This window comes from Vidua chalybeata, chromosome 5 (genome assembly GCF_026979565.1).
Source record: "Vidua chalybeata isolate OUT-0048 chromosome 5, bVidCha1 merged haplotype, whole genome shotgun sequence".
NCBI classification, from domain to species: Eukaryota; Metazoa; Chordata; class Aves; order Passeriformes; family Viduidae; genus Vidua; species Vidua chalybeata.
In genome coordinates this window covers 5,430,105-5,453,829 of record NC_071534.1, presented here as the reverse complement: position 1 = coordinate 5,453,829, position 23,725 = coordinate 5,430,105, and the positions used below count along the sequence as shown (strand labels likewise).

General features: G+C 37.0%; 1 protein-coding gene across 8 annotated transcripts in view; it reads left to right on the top strand.

Moving 5' to 3' along the window:
- Positions 1–23,725, top strand: part of CCDC91 (coiled-coil domain containing 91) — a 113,197-nt gene that overhangs the window by 5,577 nt on the left and 83,895 nt on the right. For all 8 annotated transcript variants that reach the window (XM_053943988.1, XM_053943989.1, XM_053943981.1 and 5 more), the window contains exons 2-4: positions 16,002–16,044; positions 16,150–16,228; positions 21,184–21,341. In XM_053943988.1, coding sequence (XP_053799963.1) covers positions 16,015–16,044; positions 16,150–16,228; positions 21,184–21,341 — 267 coding nt within the window. In that variant the 5' untranslated portion in view covers positions 16,002–16,014. The remainder of the gene's footprint in view (positions 1–16,001; positions 16,045–16,149; positions 16,229–21,183; positions 21,342–23,725) is intronic.

The window sequence follows — 23,725 nt, the reverse complement described above, 5'->3', positions numbered from 1 at the left end:
GAGGGGTCAGGCTGTTGGACCAGATGATTATTGTAGGTCCATTGTAGCTGGAACTATTCTGTGAACGCTCTGGGGAGAGGATGCAGCTGTGGGAGAGGATATTGAATAAATATGAGCTGAAAGGGATGACAGATGCTTGCTCTAAGCTGTGGACATTTCAAGAAAATCACTGCTGTAGACATCCTGGCTGTTGCACATGTGCTTTTGGATACATCAGCTGGAGGCAGAAGAAATCTGGAAGAAGGTGAACGGGTTTAGAGGTGCTTCATCAGGTAATAACCGTTCTCACAAAAAGAGAATATAATCTGCAGCGAAACAGGTTGCTTAACCTAACTCTGGAAGTAGTTTAACATTAAAAACCCAGCTGAACAAACCCCCTTCTTCTGGGAAGCAGAAACTAACAATCCATTACATCAATTCATAAGCAACTTGATCTCAATATACAAGATTATGAAAGGATTCTTTGTAACAACCTTACAAGCCTTAAAATTAGAAGCTCCTAAGTAATTTTTTTTGTCTCCTTCCTAAGTGATTATATTCAAGTGAAATGATTCCACATAAAATTTAAAGATTCAAAATACAAAACTTCCAAAGGTTTAGAAATTAATTTGTCATCTAAACTTCCATTAGATTGTAAATAAATAAATGTACTAAATATTAGGAGTTCATTCTGTGTTTCCTTAATGTTTATTCTGTGTCTCTTTAAGGTTTCTGAATAAAGTGAATGCAGGTAAAAGCTATCTAATATTCTGTGTATTGTTGTGAAAACTTGGTCTTGTAGTTCTTTATACCGAAATACTTTGCCAGAACCCACTGCTAGAATTTTTTTATTTACAGAAAGATGGAATTGCTTTACTTTGAATTTGTTATAGTATCCATTTATATTAAATACCTATGTTTTCATTTAAGTATCTTCTGTTTATTGCAGAACACACTAATGTTAGGGCTTTTGTAAAAATTTCTGAGGAAGAGAGACCTACAGTCAAGTCCTTTGTGCTAGGTTTGTTTTTTTCAAAATTTTAACAACACATTACTGTGTTACCATTCTTGAGCTTAGTGTGTGTGTATAGACAGAAATAAAGTGGAAATCCTGTCTCTGAGGATTGGAATTTAGTGTAGATTTAAATGGAAACTGAAATATTTTAGCATGCATTTTCCAGTTAAGCTTTTAAAAGGACTTTCCATGGGGTGCAGCTTCTGAAATAGTGTGAGTTTCTGAAGAGGTTTCCACATGATGCACATGCCACAGTCAGCTTGCTTTTAGTTTGTAATCTGCCACAGTGAAAAATCAGTGTCTTGGCCTGATCCACTACAGACTGAAGAAAAGTTGTACTTAGTTTGAAATCATTGAATTGTTAAGGTTGGAAAAGACTTTCAAGATGGTCGGGTCCAACCATTAACCTCACACTACCAAGTTCACCACTAACCCATGTCCCCAGGTGCCCCATCCACACATCTTTTAAATGCTTCCAGGGTTGGTGGCTCCACCACTGCCCTGGACAGTCTTTTCCAGTGCTTGACCACCCTTTTGTGGAAGATCTTTTTTTTTCCTCAATATTCCATCTAAACACCTCCTGGTGCAGCTTGAGGCTCTTTCCCCTTTTCCTGTCCCTTGTTCCCTGGGAGCAGAGCCTGCCCCCATCTGGCTGCACTGTCCTGTCAGGGAGTTGTGAAGAGCCAGAAGGTCCCCCCAAGCATCCTTTTCTCCAGACCAAACATTCCCAGCTCCCTCAGCCACTCCATTCAGAACTCTCTGGGCCTGTTCACCCAACCATTTATTTTACCCAGCAAAGAGTGCACAAGTTCAAGCCAGAAGCAGCCAGTTTCTCCAGGTGAAGACACTGGAAAAAGATAAGTTCTGCTAAAGTGCAGGTAAAAAAATCCAAAGCCCTCATCCAAAATGCGGGTCACCTTGTCACAGGAGATCAGGTCAGATCCTCCTTCCCTCTGTGTTTGTAGGTGGGAGGAATACTTGCTAATGTTCAGCCAACTGGGACCTGCCTAAATAGCCAGGACTGCTGGTTCATGGTTGGAAGTGGCTCTGTGGGCTCTCAGCAGCTTGCTCAGCACCCTGTGTGGATCCCAGCCAGCCCTGTAGATCTGTGTGTGTCTGAGAGGCACAGCAGCATCATCTTCTGGAATGTGGGGGTTCATTCTGCTCCCTTTCCCTCTCTTCCAGCTCAGGGCTGGCTACCCCTGGGACACCTGGTCTTGCTACTGAGGCCAAGACAGCGCTAAGTACCTCAGCCTTTTCCTCATTCTTTCTCACTGTTATTTTCCACTGCTTCCAATGAGGATGGAGATTTAGCCCTCCTTTTCTTGCTGTTGTTTTTATAAAATCATTTTTGTATTGTCTTTTGTGGCAGTAGCCAGGTTAAGTTTTAGTTGGGCTTGGGCTCTTGAATTCCTCCCTGCAGAACCTCATGCCCGCCTTGCAGTCCTGTTTCCCCTCTGCTGGGTTGGATTTCTAGCAGACACCCAGTAAAAGGGCCAGCAATCTTTAAGACTTCCCCCAGTCCTTTAGAGAATATTTCACCTGTCCCCATCCTGGCTGGGGAGGCTGTAGCACACTCCCACTGGGATATCTTGCCTTGTTCACCTTTCCTCTGATTTTTACCCAAAACACTTTCTGCCCCCACCTCCCCTTTTTTCTTTTTTTTTTTCTTTTTCCCCTCTGGACAAGCTCCTGCACATTTGTTTAGCACTGATGGACAATAGCATTGTAAACTGACTCTGGAAGGGGTCTCAGAAAATGAGTTTAAAACCACTTTTGTTTAATCCACTTAAAAATGATTCTTACAGAAATTTAGGGTGAATCACAGTGTGATGAATGATAAAATGAGATACTGATACTCTGAGACCAGACTAACATTATTAGGAGCTAAAAAATAGGTTCTGCTTTGGGACTTTCATAAATACTTTTCCTAATTAAAGAGTGCTCAAAAAGTGTGTGATACAGCTATTTAACTTCCATCAATATTGAATGTACCTGGGATTTAGTTAAATTATCCTTACAAATTACTTATGAACTGCCTTTAATGTTTATAAAGAGGCCTGACTTGCCCTCTTGTTGGCATTGAAAGAACAATATTGGTTTAAGAATCTTTTAAGCGGAGATGAGACAGAACTAATATGCTTGAAAATTTCAAAAACTGAGTCAAATTGTACTTATGTTTGGAAACTATTTCATTTAAATTGACTGTGTGCCCTGAAGACTTTGCTATACATAGATCCTTTTGTTTTCCTGTCTGAAAATAAGTGTGTTCTTTGTCTTTCTCTTTATACATATACCTATATCTAGGTGCACACACCTGTGTTGCCCAGTGCTTTTTCCACAGTAGAGCAAAGTCAGGAGTTGTTTTTTTGGGTTTTATTTTGTGTTTGTTTTTTTTTTTCTCTTTTTATTATAATAAGCTGAAATAATGTATTTTAAATCCTTAGTACTTTCAGAGCATACCTTTAGAAGTTAACCACCAAATTTATGCGGGACCAAGGTAATACTGTTAGAAAATGAACTTCTCAGTAAAAGGTTTCAAAATGTTTTTACAAGATACTGGCTTGCTTAATTGCTTTCATGTATTCCAGAGTGTGTTTAGGAAAGATGGAAGAGATTAATTTATTGAGTTATTGTGATGTGAACTGTATTAAAGACATGTTTTTAGTAAAATAGTGAACACCGAGTAGCAAGAGTACTCAAAAATAGTTACAAAAATGTAAATCACTTTTTACAAATTAACATCTAGATGTATTATATGTAAAACACACTCAGAAATGAAGTAATTCTCCTTCTAACATACTTGAATATTTTTTCTTTAAAAAAAAAAGGAAAAAAGTTAACAAAGTTGTTGCAAAAGCAGAATACATTTTGATTTTAAATGGTTGTCTTCCAGTAATGTCTATGCTAAAATCTTTCCCACTGCCTGGACAGGTGTAAAATGCACCATAACCTGATCAGAGTCTCTAGTTAATAAATAAGGGTTTTGAGGTTTTTTTAAAAAAATATTTTTTTATGTTAAATTTTATGTCAACATTGAATCCCATGGAAAGATTATTGTATTTTAAAAATTATGTGTATTTAACCTGGTTTAACTTGACATGACTGCAGAACACGTGAAGTCGGTAAAGCTAACAAAAGATGGAACACTTGACAGTGTCTTTGGTACAGCAGGGTCTAATGATTAGTTTTTGTTTATTAATCCAGTCCAGGTTCCTCCATAAGGTTTGAATTATAAACCCACACACCAAATAAAAAAGTGAAGGAAGGCTGAAAGGAGACCAACAGTCTCAGAGTTGAGTTTAGTTCTAGTCTTAGGCGGACTAGAACAGGCAGGCTTCTGGTCAGAATTCTGGTGCCAGGCAGCCAGGCTCCCTCCTGAGCAGCTGCTGTCATGAAATGCACTGGGTTTGAATTTCTTAAAATTATTTTGGCATTTTAAAGGGGTTTTCTTTGTTCCTATTTAGTGAAATGCTTTACGATATTAATTTTCTGTGTAAGTTGTGCAGTGTGCAATATTTGTCCTGGGGAAAGTAGTCATTTGATGATAGGAATGACCTATTAATTATGAGTGAAGGAAGATAGTTGTGAGCTTTTCAATTGATTTTTTTTTACAATCATATGTTTTAGAAGATGGCTGGATTAACTTGAGGTTGGCCATTCACCTACATTTCTTTGTCAAAGCCTCTACAGAAAGTTACAGTTACCACCTGAAACTTTAAATTGCTAAATGTGGGGTTTTGTTTTTTTTTTTTTTTTTTTTTTTTTTTTAATTACTATTGAGTGTAAGTGTAGGGCATTAATGGTTATTGTTGTAATATTCAAGTTCTTTCTTGCTGACTTTAGTCAAGCAGAACTTGTTTTCCTTGGGAATTTTGCTGACTGAAGACTATGTAATTGCCCAGTAATTAACATAGTTAAAAGATATCACTCTACATGTAGTTTGCACTTTGGAACCTGAATGTTCTGTTGGTTTTTGCAGCATTGCCAGAAGGGATACTTTTGCATAGTAATTTCTGAATAAACTTCAGTAGTTCTCTTTAAACAGTGCTGGTTTCAAAAGCCATTAGGCTTTGTGAATATGTAAAGCCCTTGTTACTCTAAATAATTCCATGAATTCCCAAGTATATTATTTCTAATTTCACTGTGTACTTGTATAAATAACTGTCCACTACAACTTATTAATGTTTTGTTCTTGTACATGTATTCTACATCTATGGAAGTTTTATACTTCAGGATGAGTATCTGCTAGGCATGCATTTACTTCCAGTTTAGCAAAGGTCTTAGAGGACTTACAAAATTGTGGTTTAAAATAAATTAGCTGGGAGAAGGAACAATTGGTTTCTTTTAAACTGGAAAGATGTGGAGCATTTTGGTTTTGTCTGCTTGTTTGGGGTTGGGAGGGAATTTAACTCTTCCTGAATGAGAAATAATTTTTTCTTAATTGTTAACTGACGTGTGATATTCTTGGAATGTGCTCTTCTCATTTACTTGGTCCTTAAATGTCCTAGTAACTCACTGAGTATGGAACCTCTTAGGAAATGTCTCCCGCTTTCTGAGAAGGGCCTGGTAAGTCTGACAAATCTTTGTCTAATGCTTTGGGCCTAGAGAAGAGCTGTATTCTAGAAATGTATAGTAGGCATAAAGAATCAATCTGAAGTGATAAATTATTTTAAAGTATTGTGATCTGATTAAAAGAAAATAATTTAGGTGTTGAGCTCAAATCCTGTTTTCGCTCTGGCCTGTTCTGGAATCTCTGTTTGCAGCTCCCTCAACGTGTTACAGAGGCATTGATGGCACTCAGCTCTTTCTGTGAGAAACAAAGATTCTATATTTTTTGATTGCAAGAGAGAACATACAATTGTGATAATATCCATTTGGTCAAAGGTCATGTGATGAAAAGTGTTGTGTTGCATGCTTAGGAGCAGACCAAAAACGAAGATGGAAAAAAAAGGAAAGATAATGTGCACAGACATTCTAGCAGCAGTGTTTTCAGTTGGAAAGCACATTTGCATTTTCATTTTACTTATTTATGACTTGGGAGTTGGCCAATGTGAAACCTCTCCAGTTTGCTGCGTAAGAGTCGTGTGAAAAGGAATTTTAAGTCACATCATGAGTTGCTTCTTCAGGAGCTGAACCATCTCTTTGGAGAGCGTGGAAAGTCAAGTTAATCTGCTTAATATGTGAACAAAAAGTGATCAAGCCTTCTTTTTAAGTATTAGTAAAGGGAGAAAAAGGTGCAATGATTATACATTATTCTTTCTGTGTACGAGGGAGAGTAATATCTCCCTTTTCTGCTTCTAACAGTGTATCTAGAGCTTGCAAACAAAGGATTAAAAGGGATTTTTAAATGACCACTTGTGTTGTATTTCAGTTTTTGCATTAAACTTACATAAAATCTGAATTTCTAGTAGATGATTGGGGCAAAATGAATATTATTAGCATTATTTAAGGTTTTCTTTTTCAAGATCAACAACCGAGTCATATAAAATCAGAAGGATTTGAAAATCTGAGACATAATGTCATATCAGAGAAATAGCTTAGTATCTTTTTTCTTGCCTGAAATGAGTACCTTTCCCTGTGAGAGGTGCTGTACTTTAAGAGTTTGGAGGAAGCTGAGAGGAGTTGTTTTATTAAATGGAAAAGTGAGTCTTCTAGTCCATTAGGAGAAATAGAGGAATGATAAAAGAATGCTGTGTATTTCTATTTAGTACATTCCTGTCATAAATAATATATTTATTTAGTATAATCCTGTCTTACCATGTACTGCTGATTTTGTGGGATTTTTTGGTTCTTTGGGGTTTTTTTTTTAATTATCCATGGTCACATGTCAGCTTTTCTAACATAAGATTAGAATGATAACCTGTACATGCTGACATTTCACAGTTTTTGTGAACTGTCTGTATGTAAGTTAAAGAGTATCTTTTTCATAATACTTAACTATCAGGTGTACTGATTATCCTTTATATTTAGACCTTTACTATCTTATTTTACTTTTAATTAAGAGAAAAAAACCTCATTGTTAAGTGCTTAACAAGATGATCTACAGAATTTTTAAAGCTTGTGGGTTTTTTTTTCTTTTTTTTACTTTAAAGATTCTCCTTCTCATGAAGGAGTGTTGGTTTTTAGAATAAGTGATTCACTCAGCATCAGATTTTCTTAGGCAGTGCATTGTGCCAAAACCTGGTATTACCCTGGGTTTGGTTTTGTTTAGCTGGGTTTTTTTACTTTTTATTTTCCTGTAGAGCATATATTCCTTCTTAATGTGATAGATCTTGAGCACTCTTTTCATAACATTAATGACATTTATTAGTGCAAGTTACCACACATCCATATGAGCACGCATTCAAAGACCTAGATTTTTGTTTGACATGTTGTTGTATTAAATTGTGTTGCTGTGATGCTCTTACTGTTACTAAAGTTGTGTCAAACCTTCTATTTTCACATACCTGTTCTGTGACAAAGTTCGCTTGAGGCAGAACTTGGTGCCTTTTACTCTTGGAAAGCTTCTCCGTTGTGCAGACACCTCTTTTTAAGTTCTGTTAAAGTGTATTACTGTGATTTGCAGGTAAAAAGAATTGATTGCATTTGCTAATGCTGCTTATTAACAGTAACATGGAGAAGCAGGAGAATTTCAGTTGTCAGTCTGAGTTCTTGAAGCTCAATAATACTTTAAGTGGGAACACATTTGAAACATGTGACCCTTTTTTTTTTTTTGCTTTTAAACCTCCATTTCTTAAGTTTATCAGACATGAACTGTAGAAGAAAGGCTACAGTTTGTTCTAGCATTCCCAAACTCTTAACAGGGGGTGTTTCTGTACCCTCTATTTGCTTCTAAGTAAAAAGATTCCATTTCTAAATCAGTGCTGTAGAAGAATCAAGCATATTGTTGGAGTGACCGGTTGCATGAAATTCTTGGAACTGATATCAACTTTTCTCTTGAGAGGGAAGCCCTGAATTACAAATGTCTGTTCAGAGGCTGAGAGGAAGATAAAGGCTGAGACTACTGAAACTGGCTCAAAGAGCCATTGATTCATTATGAAGCGTTAGACTTTTCTTTTTGAGAAAAAGAGTTGTTATTTGTAAATCTTCATGATCAAATAGTACCATTTAATGATTCCTAGGAAAGGTTTTGAATAAATTAATGAATTTAACAAAGTAATTTATTACTTCCAAAGAAGCATCCCCATGCAGTTTTGCTTTCTTGTCAGGATATTTTTTTCCTTAAAGCCGAACGTTCACCTCAGCCTTTTTCAAGAAACATTTCTGTTGGGTACAAAGATTTATGTAAGACATTTATTCTTTGGACTCATGATGAAAATATTTCTTAGAAACATAAAATCATAGAATGGTTTGGGTTGGAAATGACGTCAAAGCTCGTTCATTTCCAACCCCTGCCATGGGTAGGACAACTTCCACTATCCCAGGTTGCTTGGAGCCCCATCCAGCCTGGCCTTGGACACTTCCAGGGATGGGGCAGCCACAGCTTCTCTGGGAAACCTGTGCCAGGGCCTCAGCACCCTCACAGGGAAGAATTTATCCAATCTAAAACCTCCTCTCTGTCAGTGTCACTCCAGGCCCTTGTCAATAGTCTGTCTCTGTCTTTCCTGTGGGCTCCCTTCAGGTGCATTTCAGTGGCTTTAACTCCTTTTATTCCTCCCACAGCAATGAAGATTCTAGGGCTACTCTTTCCTTTTCGTGCTCCTCCCTTGAGATTGGTTCTTCTGTCATCAGCAAACCCAGTCATAAACAATCTTGGACAGATGTTGGTAGTTATGAATGCAGTTCAGCTGAAGAACAACGTCAAAAGTGGATTTACTTTTTCTTTTAATGATACTGTTCTGGGTCAAACTGAATACATTGAAACATAGACCATCCATGGAAGGGGGATTTGGAAGTTTTCTAATCCAAACCACTGTGTAAAGCAGATCTGGTTAGAACAGGTGGGTCAGGGCGCTGTCCAGTCAAATTCTTTCTGATTATCCTCAGGAATAATTCTTTGTGGTAGGGTAATTCTTCAGGGTAATTCCTTGTGATTATCCTCTGGTCCAACATGTTTGTGGGCAGCCTGTTCCAATATCTGGTCACAATTTTTTCACTATTCCAACTTCTGTCCTAAGGGTTTTGTCCTAATCCCAGTGCAGCTCTGAGAAGAGCCTGGCTCTGTCTTTTAGAGGTCTGTGTTCAATTTATGGGTTCCAGTAAAATACTGTTTTGTTACTTGCAACATTGGCATGTGAAAGTAGACTTATTTCAAAATTATTGGTGGTGCTAGGTGTGGAATATCACATCATAGGATATGGAATCTTACATGCTTTTTGCAGGATCTGGATCTTTCACTTCAGGGGCCTCCTGACAAAAGGACTAAGTGGTAAAAAAAGTCGTCCTTTCCGTCCTTTCCATCCTTTCCTTCCTTTCCTTCCTTTCCTCTCTCCCTGGAGTCCTTCCTTCCTCCCTGAAGTCCGTCCTTCCCTCCTGGAGTCCTTCCTTCCCTCCCTCCCATCTACTTTATAAATTCCATTTTGTGTAAATTGATCCTTGACTTTTATTGTCTCATTCCTTAGTGTGCTGTTCTCATCTCTAAGCATTGATACCTTCTGAAAACTCCTCAGAATAAATGGATCAATGGGTAGACCAGAAAGGTGAATAGGAAAAGAAAATTCTCTGGGTGCTTTCTCCACTGCTTGACTGCTGCTGCTTCTTAGACCAAAGTCTCAGTGCTTGCAGATATTCTGAACTTGACTGTGTGTGGCTTTAGGCAGTGCCAGAGCTGGCCTTGCTTTCACGTTGGGTTGCATGAGTTGTCCTGAGAGGCTTTGCAAACTAAATTGTGATTACTTTAATATTGAGTTGCTTTATTTGGGCTGTGAAAGAAAATTCATTACAATGGGCCAGGCTTTAATTTTTTCTTAAAAGAACCATAGATTTGAGTGGAATCAATTGTAATATAAGTAACTACTACTGCAAAATAAGAGGGTGTGCAACTGCTGACTTTTTTTGTTTTTTTTCTATTAGAAAAGTTTTAACATTATTTAACGTACTAAGTGTTTATTAAGTCAGTACTGGAAGTGAAATCAGAGAATAATTTAAGTTAGAAAAGACCTTTAGAATCATGGAGTCCGACCATTAACCTCCCACTGCCAAGTCCACCCCTGCACCACATCCCCAAGTGCCACATCTACACATCTTTTAAATACCTCCAGGGACTGTGATTTAAGCACAGCCCTGGGCAGCCTGTTCCAATGCTTGACGTTTTTGGTGAAGAAATTTTCCCTAATATCCAATCCAGACCCCCCCCGGCACAACTTGAGGCCATCTCCTCTGCTCCTATCACTTTGTACATTGGAGAAGAGCCTGACCCTCACCTGGCTGCACCTTCCTGTAAGGGAGTGGTAAGGACTGATAATATTCCCCTGAGCCTCTTTTGTTCCAGGTTAAATGAACCAGCCTCAGTTCCCAGGGAAAAATTGCTTTGACATGTTCTGTGTTGTCTTTTTTTTTCCCATAACCTTGAAGTATCTTAATTCACTGTGTGGGTGGGCAGGCCCCCTGTCCCCTGTTAAAATGAAGGTGCTAGCAGCCCTGTCACTGTTCCTTTCACTCTGGGAGGTGACCAGCACTCTGCTTCCTGGCAGGGCAGGTTTCCTACATGTCCCTTTTTTGTGATAGGATCCACACTGGAAGGTGATGGAGAACACTGGTGTTTTGGTGTTGCCTGCCTGCTTTTCACTGTCTTATGATGGGGTAGGACACACAGCATGCAGAATTGTTAGGGTGGTTTTTCTCCTGTAGGAAATTTTACAAATGCTCTAAATGTATTTTAGTTTCCATTATGCTTTGCCTTCATATTATGGTCTTTCTTGAGCTAGGTATCCATTGGGATATGTGTATTCTGTAATTAATTTTTTTCAATTAATGGCTTAGTAGCTATTTTAAGTTTTTAAGATGGCAAATGCTTATCCTGCAGCAGTAATTGGTATAGATTAGGAGGAAAGCCTGTATCAGCTAAAAAGAAGGAAGTTTGTTCCTGAATTTTAAAATTTGTAAGTGGTACTTGGAGTTTTGGTGAAAGAGCCATGGGGAAAAATGCATATGAGATAGTTAGATCTTGGTGATACAGAAATTTATCATCTGCTCTGCTGTTTATCACAAATGTATTGCCACTGCACATGCTTTCTAAATTATGCCTTTTTAGTTTTGTTTTATTGGGGTTTTTAAGTTTTCTTTTTTTTTTGTTTAACGCCTCATACTTATCCTGAGTAGACTTTTTGGAACCTGCAGATTTGACCAAAGATTTATTCTTCAAATGCTGTGGTCTATGTTATGTCCAGTCAAGGGACAGCTACTAAGCCTGTCTTGGACTGAACACATTGGATGAGGCATTTATAAAACATAAGAATGAAAGTAAAGCTGATAGGTTGTCATAGATAGGGAGATACCCTGGGGTTTGCCAGAAATACAAATACAGCAGCCCCACCCTCAGGCAGCTCCACACACACCATTCTTATGAAACAAAAAGTAGTATATTCTGTCAGTTGTTCCATTAAAATGTACAAAATTTGGCCTGAAACTCAAACTTACAGGCCAGATTATACCGAAATCACTTGATTTTACCTGGCAGAATCATGTATAGGTAATCTCTATTATCTAGACAAATTTATATTATCAAGACTTGATTGATTTGAATTCTCACTAACCCGAGATGGATGTGAATGAGGAATTCTTCCTCATTCACCATTTGGTCTTTCCACCACTTTTGCCTTTTGGATATGAAGAATACCAGGATTTCTGGTGGGATTACAATGTTCTTTCTCCCCCTAACTGTTGGAATGGGAAAGAGGGGCTTTTTTTTTTTCCCAGCTTACATTTTCCTGCCTTATTTCTTGTGAATGGCTTTTGATTTTCCTATGTATAAAAACACGCTTTTGGTGTGTCTGTCAGGTAAGCACATTTCACAAAGTTCTCATGACCTCTTTTAAGCTGCTGGCCAGGCTTTGGTGACTGCATTTGGCACAGGAAAGCTTGTGAGCTTCTCAGGTATGCACATCAATCTGAATAAATTCATCATGCAGCCTCACCAGCCACGCAGGAGAAAGTCTTGAGCAACCTCCTCTGAAATGCAGTGTTGACCGTGCTTTGAAAAGGAGCTTGGGTTGGATGACCTGCTGGTCTGAATTTACTGTTCCATTTGGTGGATTCAAACTTGTTGATAAAACCTTCTCAAAATTCAGTGGCTTGCATATTCGTTGTCCATGGAAAGTTTCCTTCTTTTCACAGCGTGTGACTGGAGAGCTTCTCAAGCTGTCCTTTTAGGACATGACTGTCTGAGAACTGCAATGTTTTGGAAATGACCTGGACTGGATGACCTACTGTGTCTTTTCCAACCATAATTTCTATGACTCTGTAATTTTGAGGTTGACTTCTTGTTGCCCAATTTTACAGTTACTTAATTCCAGTATCAGGCATATTTCAAGAGACCACATTTAGTCATGGTTAAGACTGTGTGGGTTGTTTTGTCTTTTTCTGTTATTTTTCAAATCCTGAAGATTGTCAGCATTTAATGTATTCTTTCCTATTCCGGTGCCACAAAAAATGTTCCTACCCTGTAAGGAAAGAAAAGTCTGATTCCTCATTTTGGAATAGATGGTTGATTAAAAGAACTTTCTTCCAGATTTGTTGCAGTTCTAAGGAGAGATGTTAGGCTACTTCTGTTGTTTATTTGTACCAGAAATGCATTTCCATCATGAGAATAAGGGATAGAATTGAGAAATTTTGCATTTGGTCATATTTTCAGCATTGTTATCAGTTAAATTTATAATGAGTTATTAATACATTTTTAGAGCTAAATGCACATGTACTTTGAGGACTATGAATGTCTCCTATTTTTTTTTCTAAACATTTCCTATAACATTGATGTGGCCCTTTTCCCTGCAGAAGGCTCCCTTTTATGCAAGAGATCATATTTTGGGAAATGCATTGCCTAGTAAGAACTCTTGCACCAACACTCTTTGAAGAGAACCTCAGCCTTTGAGTTTTTGAAGTGCCTTATATCAGCATCCCTCAGTATTTATTTAATGCTTTCTATCCTAATCTACTGCCTGCATATTTATGATACACGTTGAGTTTGCCAGTTTCTGGTATTTTTAGATTTTTTTTTTTTTGTCCACAGCAATCAAAGCATGGAAACAAACCAGGATTTCATTTTGAAACAGAGGTGCATATACATGTATGAATATATATTATACAAACCAAAGAGCAAACAAACCTAGAATTCTCACATCTGGGGGAGAATCACTTGGCCTGGAATTCCTGTGGGATCTCTGAAGAACTGGAAATTGGAGGATTAGCATCTAGGTGTGAAAACATGATTGGTACTACAGAGACTTGCTTGGGGTTTGTTTATCTTTTATTTCAGTGGAGTGATATGTGGAATAATTCATAAATTAATCATGCTGTTACAGCCACAAAATGTCTGTGTTTAAAATTTGTGGGGAAAAGGTAATCTTAGGTCAGAATAGTCCTAGGATTGTTACCAGGCTTAAAAAACTGTATATGAAATGCAGTAAAAGAGATGATGGATTCAATAACAGGTTGCTCTCCAGTTTTTCTTCTGCCCTACATTCTTTTTCTCTATCAAAAGTTCTGTTATATTTATGCATAGTTTCCTATAAATGTTCTTGAAGGAGAAATGGAAATCCTCACATGTTTTCCTTACAGGGCCTCTGTCTTTACTGCCTCAGGTCAGTGTTGTATTTGAAGAGAAATCAAAGTAGTTAATCACTTCTTAGAATATGATTTTACATATTTTCTGTTTTTGTTTGCCTTTTATTTTTTTTAGAGACTGTCCATCTTAGCAAGCCTTTCCAAAATTGCTTTAATTCTTGTTGAACTCCTCTGAACTTGTTCCAGTTTGTGTTTTTGAAATACAGTGCTGAACGTACTTTCCCTGGTTGAGACATAAGCAGTTCCTGAGATGATGGGAATAATGTCTCATGCACTTTGTGGAGAAAATCTGCTTTGAAAGAACTTTGTGTAGAGCCTGTAAGACCTGTTGATGTGATACAGAATGTATCACAGATAAAATGGATAAAATACCTGTTTGCCTTTCTAAAGGCTCACTTTCTCCAGCTGGCTGCTCTGCCTGCTGCCTGAATACTGGGTTGTGTAGTGATTGTGTCAATCACCAGTCTGGTTTGGGTGTTTTTTTCCAGAATGTGGCATGAATACAGCAACATTCTCAGTTTGTGCTGTCTCCATCTGCAGTCCTGTGCTGTCCACACAATCTCCATCCATCATTTGTGAACACACATGCTGCATTCTTGAGCTGTATATTAAAGCTCTCAATGTTGATAGACTGCATGAATGTTTGACCAATTAACCTTAACACAGATTGGAAAAATACCCAACTACCTTCTTTCTCTCTTGGAAAATGAACCAGCACAAAACCCAACAGAAGCAAAGCCAACAAAACCCCTCGTACTCCCTAAAAAGATACTTAATTTGTATTCCACATGAGGCTATTGAGCAACACTTCAATTTAGACAAATATTTTACTTACACTGTGATAGCAATGATTTATCATTGAATCACAGAGTGGTTTGGGTTGGAAGGGACCTTAAATATCACCCAGTCCATGGCAGGGGCACCTTCCACCAGAACAGGTTGCTTCAAGCCCCATCCAACCTGTCCTTGGACACTTCCAGAGATGAGGCAGCCACAGCTTCTCTGTGCCAGGACCTCCCCACCCTCACAGGGAAGAATTTCTTCCTGACATCCAATCTGAACCTACTCTCTTATAAACAGTCCCTTTCCATCTTTTCTGCAGTAATGGAAGTTTATCCAGCCTATAGACTGTTTTAACCAAAGTCAATTAGCTTTATAAACATTCTAACATCTTATAACGACCATAAAGGTTTTTTGGATCATCCTTCATTTACCTATCAGAATTACAGTATACAATACAGAATTACAATATATATTTTGTTAATACATAATATCTTTCTTTCAACAGCTTTGTATATCTTGAGTTAGTTTCATTAGCTGAGTAACTTAGCCTGCTTTTTTTTAAAAAGGAACTGCTGTTTAACTATAAATACATCCAAATGCCACAGAATTCAGGGCTACAAGTCAAAAATGCTGATCAGTTTGTAAAATCTTAATCAGTCCCTCCATGAAACCTAGGGACGGACCTCTGTGGTGGTAGAAAAATTTCCAGAAATTCACCACAGTCTTTTACCAAGCTGCAGTTTGTTCTGATGTTGCCAGACAGCTAAGAAGATATGGGAAAAGCAGGAAATCTTTTTGGATTTAATCACAGTGCTGATTTGGAAAAGCAACTTAACAATGGAAAATATTTTTTATGCTTTAAATCATAAACACAAAACTACACAAGGTCCATGGTAGTTCACAACTGCTTTAAGATGGATTGTTTTCCTTATGAGTTAAGATAACCCTTCATTTTGGAATCTGGTGGTCAGAAATACTATTTCCTAGACATATTAATGTATTTATTTGTTTATTTTATATATATATATATCCAGACTAGATTATTTGATGGTTGTTGTACCATTTGTTGAGATACTGGGGACCTGTTTGCTATACCTGAAATCTTTCAATATAACTTTTGGGTAACATCTTCCTATTTTCCTCTATGAGGAAGATTTTCCTGCATTTTTACTTTTAAAAGATGTTGGACTATGTTCATGGGCAGCACTTACTTTTTCCCCTGAAGTTATTCAAATTCTGTTGTAAAACACCCAATATTTTTGCATTTAACTCAATCAATAAAAAGCACTTAAGTGAGATCTTGCAGTTCTTGGCCTTGCATCCTCTGTGTGAAAAAGTTCTTATTTAGGCCCCTTGATCTGTTTTAGGACATAGAAATGATGGAGACTTCAGGTAGACTGTGGAGATGAGACTGGAGGGAAGGACTGAATGCTTATTTCTGAGCAAGCAGGGGATGAGGTTATGAAAATGTTGTAAAATTAAGATTTCTTTTGTGTTCTAGTGCCTGCTGAAAGATGGATGATGATGACTTTGGAGGATTTGAGGTATGCTGTTTGGATAACTTTGCTTTGAAATTTAACAATTTTCAACTATTTTATGGACATTTATAGCATTTTGTAAAATATGTAATGGTTTCTTCTTGTTTCCAGGCAGCAGAGAGTTATGAGTTTGGAAATGGTGAAAAGCAGACCACATCTCCTGCTATTGCTTGGGCAACATTTCCTACAGGTATTAACAGAATCACTGTAAAAATTTTTAGTATTCCATTCCTGTCCTTATGTATTCACTGTAAAAATCAGGGCTTAAAAGGGTGTATACAATAAAAGAATGCACAATAAAAAAATAGCCACCAGTCAAAACTTGAGCATAAGAACGTTCCTGAGCAATTATTTTGGGAAGCTGCGCTTCTCGAAGGTAAACTTTATTGAGGAATGGAAGAGAAATTCAGTTTATACAGTAGAAAAGGATCAGAACTTCTTCATTCAAAGGATATTCTTTTCTATTGAGTGTGGAAGATCTGTTGCAAATTGTGAGAAAACAGAAAAAGTTAAAAATAGGATTGTGATGAAGTCTTTTACTTGCTTTGGGGAAGGGGGGGGCTGAGAATGATAATTTTTACTTAAGCCATTTATATAGTTGAAAAATATATTACATATTCTTTATCTCAAGCAGAAGCAGAAACATTAGGGAACTGTTTTATTAATTTATACAAGTGCATGGTACCTGTCTGGATTGATGAAAGTTTATTGATAAATGTGTATTATCAGTAGAACTAAAATATTATGGAGGTGTTACTGATTTTGTTATGGTCTATATTTCACTCTTTTCACAAAACAAAACAGCACTTTTGCAGCATCAGGAAAAAATGACCAACAACCCACATTGTATTGTTATGCAAAATAACTTATGAAGAATAAGGCAGGGATTTTTCTTAACACGAGCTCTCTATAAATCATGTTCTTAAAATGTTTTTTATCAATTTATTTCTGGCTTTCATCTATTACAGAATAATTAGTTTTGTTTGTAATTGAAACAGAGGAAAACAAATACTACAGAAACAGTATTTTTCCAAATAACTTTATTATTCATCTTGTAATTTTGACTGATATTTAAAATTACTGCTTAAATTCAGTAGCATGTTTTAATGTGTTTAATAAATGAAATCCAGTATAGCTGTGCAGTGTCTGTCAGTGAAGTCCAATTGAAATCCTGTAAGGTGTGTAGAATTGAAATTATTTGTACATAACACAGAAGTTTTTTGTATGATTTTAAGTGATACCGAATAGGATAAGTTATACCCAGATATTTTAAGCATTTCAAAATTAAAAGAAAACTCCTGTATTCTGGATATTTTGTTACTGTAAAATCTTTACGTGACTTTTTTCATGCAAATATTGCTGTGAATAAAGTAGTTTATTACCATAGGCAAGGTTTTAATAGTATTGGCCAAGTGCTTCTTGGGCTTTGCCTTGTAGATGGTTGTTTTTAGTAACAGAAATAACTGAATTGTCTGCCCAATGGTATCTATATATGAAGATGTTCCTATCTTAATTTCTTAGTAAGGCTTGTTGAAAATTTCAGATGTATTATGGTGCTATTGAGGGGATTTTGATAAATTTGGGGAGTGATATATCCAAGATTTGATAGACTTTCCAGAGGAGGAGTTACTCATCTTATGAATTTCCTACATATCTGCTGTTTGGAAGTTATGAAATAAAACACTGAAGCCTGTGGCTGTATTTTTCAGTGTGCAGGCAGAATTCAGAAATTATTTCTAAGGCCTCAGTGGTGACTTCATTGCAATTTTGCCCTTGAAATTGGTCTTGGGCTTCTTACTGTTCTTTTGGTGGTATGGACCACGTGGCTGTAGATTTAAAATGTTAGGATAGTAGATGAAATTACTTCTCTTCTAGAATAGTTTGGCTTTAAAGGAATAAAATGTGGGGAAGAGCTTTGTGCTGTAAGTTACCAGAAATCATCTTGAGAGTGCATCAGAGTGGTTTTTCCCACTGTGGTCACAAAACCAGTTTTAAATTCAAACTTTCTACCTGAATGTTACTTTCAGTGAAAATGTTCAGGAATAAAGTTTTCAGTGTATAACTGAGTTTCCTTGAAGTGTAATATCAAGAAAGGGGAGTTGAGGAAGGAAATTTAATTTTGTTTCTGGGTTTTTTTTAAATTTTTAACAGCTGAAACCTACATGTAGGGGAACTGTGCTATAAGTAGTTTGCAACATTCTACAAAAATATGTCAAATAATTATTATATGATCTTTTGCTCAGATCCCTGCTGTCATATGACTTCTTAATTGCTAGATATAAGTAACATCCAATTAGTAAATATTACCCATATGGTACATTTGATATTTGATGTCTTCATTCTGAAACTCAGTATGAAGGATAAGACTCCATGGAATGTTGATTTAACAGTTCATGTTCATCCACTTGGTTTTGTTTTCAGAATTTCTGATCCCCCAGGGAATTTTAATAATTGTTTAAGCTTCATTACCAGCATAAAGACATGGAATTTTCCTTGCAGATTGCAGGCTGTCCCTGATCTCTGTTGCTATTAACAAACTGCATGGTTCTGGCAGTTCTTACATACAAACTTATGACAGAATATTCTTAATATTGGGAAGCCTGGTCTTCAGAAATTATTAGATACTTTTTAAGTACAATTCTGGCAATAACTTATATCTGCATCTTATTTCAGCCTTTTCAGGTGTATGACTTTTGATATACCTGTAATTGAGTGAATGCTTCTTTTCTTTACAGTGCTGCAGCTCTGATCATTGAAAAATAAATTTATTTGAAAATTCATCAGACTTAGCCTGTTGGAGTCAGGTCAGGTAGTTCCAACAGAGGCAAGTCTTTGTTTCAGAGGTTGTGAAACCGTTCCATTATGGTAAATAAGGCATGGTAAGCAGGAATGATTCAGGAGTTCTCCTTATAAGCGAATTTTGAGCTGAATTAAATGCAATTTCACCAGTATGTACACAAGAGGAATGAATTAAGAGAGCTTGAATGACAGACATACCACATGTAGTTCTAGGAATGTCTAATTTACGAAGCTTTTAGCATTGCTGAAAAGTGAAAAGAAGGTTTTGTAAAAAAAGATGTTTGAATGATACCTTGGAAAGTTGCCATCTTTTCTTGTTTTCTGCAAGGTCATGTGTTTAGTTGAAAATTTTAAACCAAAATGTTCAGAAGTGCTCACCAGTGGTTGCTCCTCATTTCCTAGGTTTCATTTTGACAGCTTAAGGAGTGGGGATTTTGTTTCTGGTTTGTTTTTTTCTTCCCTTCAAGATACAAGGCATTCATTACTATAATTAGAACTACTGAAAGCTCCAGTTGATTGTAGCAGATTTCACATAAAACTCTACTACCTGAAAGATGGAGTTTTATCTCTAGGATTGGACACCCCAAAATATGTGAATATCTAAAGCTCTCATCTCAGCAAGTCTACATTCCTCCTATGTGCCCAGTCTCCATGGCTGCATTTACTTTTGTGATAAACTATTTAAATGTGAACTATGCCTGTGCTATGGTAATCCTCACCAAAGGTTGAACACTCTCATCACAAGGATCATGGTCATTTTTTCCATGTGAGTTGACAGTTTTAGTAAGAGAACCACTTGCCTGCTTGGTCAGAAATCGCTGGTACATTTTAGCTGTTTTTTCATCAGATGGAAATTGATTTAAAACTGAGACTCAGGTCATTAAGTGATAGCATAGCTGAGACTTTAAGGTTTGTTTAGATACAAAAAGATCATTTTCTATGACACTTCACTGCCACTTGAACTAACAGAGTAGGTAATTGCTTTAGGAAGCTGCCTTTGAAAGGAGACATTTGGAATGGGATGGGGTTTCATCTTAAGGTACTTAAAAGAAAGCCAAAAAGTCCCGTTTCCAGTTCTGGAGAAGAGTTAACTATTAAAATGCAGTTACCTAGACTGGTTCCTGGTTGCTGAAATACTCTCCTCTAGGCTTTTTAGCCAAGTATCCATCTTCTGCTGAGCTGTGGGGTTTTTTTTGGTTTTTTTTTTTTTTTTTCCTATTTTTTTGGCCACATCCAGATCTACTATCATTGCAGTTACCCTACTGATACTTTTCTCATGGTCTATTTCTTTCTTCTTTTCATTCGATGCGGTTTGCATGTTCCTCCGTGTTATACCTGAATCCTAGAACTGGCAGCTGAAGAAGATGGGACAGAGAGTGCTGGGCTCAAGGATTACTGTGTCCTTTTGAATGCCTTGAGGCCAGTTATGCACTCTGGTTTGTGCTGAGTACTTGTGCAGTATTAAACAGGGATATCCAGAGGCTGAGCCGTGCTCCAGGCTATTGGCATCTTTTACATGTTGCCAGAGTTGTAACAATAATGGGAGCGGCTTTTTCTGAAACAATTGGATGTGCTCTTTTTGCCTATGGTAAAGACACACCTGGAGCTGACCGGGTCAAAGTTTGCAGGACTTTGCTGTTAAATTAAAAATGTGTGCAAAACTTTCTCTTTTTCTTTCTTTTTATTTAGTTTGTTTAGTTAATGTCTTTTTTAAAACCAAGATTTTCTGTTGTGATGGGTTGGTAATGCTGATCCACTGTTGAAGGTTTTTATGGCATAACTGTAATTTGGTATAGAAGAGCTCTCAGTCCAGAGTTGATTCCACTGCAATTTTATTAGCTATAGAGTTATCTACTTTGTTGTCTTTTTATCTCTTAAAAAATATGAAGTTTTTTTATTGTGTGTTTTGGCAAGCTGTTTGTATGTGGCTTCTAAGACAGTTGTGGATTTTTTTTAACTTAAAAATGTATAAAACTTGGGAAATTATAAGTATAGTTTTCCCATTGACTGAAACTGATTAAAGACCATGTTGAGGCTCTAAGGCTGTGTGAATCAAAAGAGACAGAGTTAAACTCATCCTGTTGAGAGCTGTTGTCTTATAAAACCTCAGTGTAAATTAAAAGTCTCAATTTATTGTGACTATGATTTTGACTGTCCTTAAGTTGATACTAGTGACAAACAGAGGCACTTTGAGTGGAATTACTTTTCAGTGCAATTGAATTATAAGAGGTACATAAGCTTACATTGGTATGACTAGACTTGTGATGGGTTTTACTAGGCATGGACTCCAGAAACAGAACTAATTTTTAGGTGTTTCTTCATATTGTGTGTGTTTTCTGTTTCTAGTACCTGAAGTCCATAGATCTCCTGACGTTCTCCTGGAGCACTCTGTGCCTTCTTCCTGCCTGCTTCCTTCTGACTCTTTCATTTTATCAAGTAAGAATGTGGCAACAGTTACTCAAACAGGCAAAAGTGTGATAAATCCAGCTGTTCCTGAAGAACAGGTAAATTTTTGATCTTCAGTGCAAGAACTCAATATTTTAAATATCAGTGTTGCATCTTTTCTGTGCGCATTTAGGTTGAAATGCTTTTTAAGGGCAAAAGGTCCTTGGATTTCTGTGATGCAGGCTTTGAAGTAAAATGATTTTTAGATTGTTTATGAAACCTGTAACTGATAGAAACCATACTACTACTTTGATCTGAACTGCAAGAGAGAGAACTGTATTGGAGTTGTTAAAAGTTAAGGGCATGCTGATGGTGCTGGGCATACATGAAGGAAATATCAGCAGGAAGGTTCTCTCAAAAAAACTGGCTACTGCTAAAGCTTGTCAGGCTTGTATGTTTTCTCAAGTGTTTGAGGACTAGGTTTTTAGGATGGGGCTCTGAGCAACTTGGTGTAATGAAAGGCATCCCATCCCTGCCCATGCCAGGGCATTGGAACAAGATGATCTTCATCTTCAAGGTCCCTTCCAATCCAAACCATTCTATGATTGAAGAATTAATGTTTAATCTTTACCTAATTTTAGGGCAGGGTTAAATTTTACTTTTGCCTTTTTTTTGTTTTGGTGGTCTAGTTGTGGGTTCTTAATATCTCAGTTGGTTGCAGTGCTGCTGAGAACTGAGCTTTGTTTCTTTCTGGGGTGTGAGAATGTTTCGTTTTTAACTAAAAAACTAGGTGAGCAAGGAAGGAAAAAGCCTTTCTGCCTGGAGATTATCATAAGAATTCTATCAGAATCACAAGAGCACAAGAGCTACTGCAGATGAGACAATTTACCCTTCTGCTTTTTTTACTACCATTAATTGCAGTGACCCCCATTTGAACATGTTAATTCACTGTAAACTTCCTTGTTTCAGGATGTGGGGTAGTACATCAATTAGAAAAGGCTCTTGCCTCACTGTGAAGCAATCAGTGTTTTGGGCTATTTGTCAACCCTCCTGTTTTCAGCACTTCCTTGGTTTTTTCTTCTTCAGGTTGACTCATCAAGTCTTAAGGCTGCTCATGGTGAAATGACTAAGTCAGATTTTCATTTTCTGACCATTTAAATACATTTCTTTAGAGCTATTTAAGCAGAATCCACAGAATACAGTTTTTGGTTTAACTGAGCCTTTTCCTTTTTTCTTTGAGGGGCATCTGTACATTCACACTTCCAGAAAGACTGTGGCACAAATTGTGAATTAATTAATTAATAAGTTACCATTTTATGTTTGTTCCCAGGCTGATGTTCTGGGGAAAGCCTATAAAAAGTGAAGAAGAGATGTGCCCAAATGCAAATGATATCAAAGAAATTTATAAATCCAAAAGTTATGGGGTTTTATTCCTTGAGAAGGAGGAGTGTTTGTTTTCTTTTTTAACTGATGCCAGCCAGGGTAATTTTCTGTATTGAAGGCTCTTCGTCTGGCTCTTTGACAACGTTTTGATAAGTAAATTTCTTTTACTGTAAGCATGATCAAAAAGTGATTTTCTTCAGCCACCACAGATACCCCCTTTTTAAATTTTGGCTAACAGTGAATAACTGTCAACCTTTCTTGTTTGAGCTAGGCCAGCAATTTTAGCTTTTGTGTTCTCTGGAAAGAGCATTTGGGTGATTCCAGAACACTAAGGCTTCGGGTTTGTTTTTTTTTTAAACTATAAAGTCATTTATTTAGGTAATCTTACAGAAAAATAAAAAATACATTCTGTTACTCAGACTAAGTGTGTGTGCAAATTCTAGCTGTAGTCCATGTTTCAGTTTTTCTCATCTTGTTCTGTTCAGCTATTGAGACCTATCATTCTATAAATTCTCTGTAATGCAGGAAATTGTACAAATTAAAAAACTTTATTAGCAAGTCCTGCTGAAGGGAGTTGAGAGCAGGTCCTTTAACATTATTTTGAAATGGAGATGACTTTGCACTAAGGAGTAAACAAAAGGAAAATGGTGGGCAGAAAACTAAAATAAAATATACCTATTAGAGGGTGGTGTTAGTAGAACTGTATTCTTTTATAATTCTATCTCCAGAGCCTCTTGAGGTTTCAGGTAAAAAAGTCCTTCCCTGTTACAGGTTCCATGCTCACAGTTTTTGGTGGTGCCAGACTCTTGAGTAGTACTCAGAAATGGAATTGGCACCTATGGCTTCTCTTTGCTTCTTAGGGGAGAATTCAGGGCAGAAACTGCAGTTTTCTCTCTGTTTTGTCTGCTGTATCTTATATATTCATGTACAGTCAAGATCTCAGCTGGTTTTGTTTGTTACTTTATTTGAATAATTTGAGAGATATTTATGGGAAAGTCAATGCATTATCTAAATGTATGTTTGGAATAAAAGATGCTAGATCAGTCAAACCTCTCTTTAATAAAGACACTGAGATGTTCCTTTCACCACCCATATCTCAAGCATGCTTGGCTTTCAGATT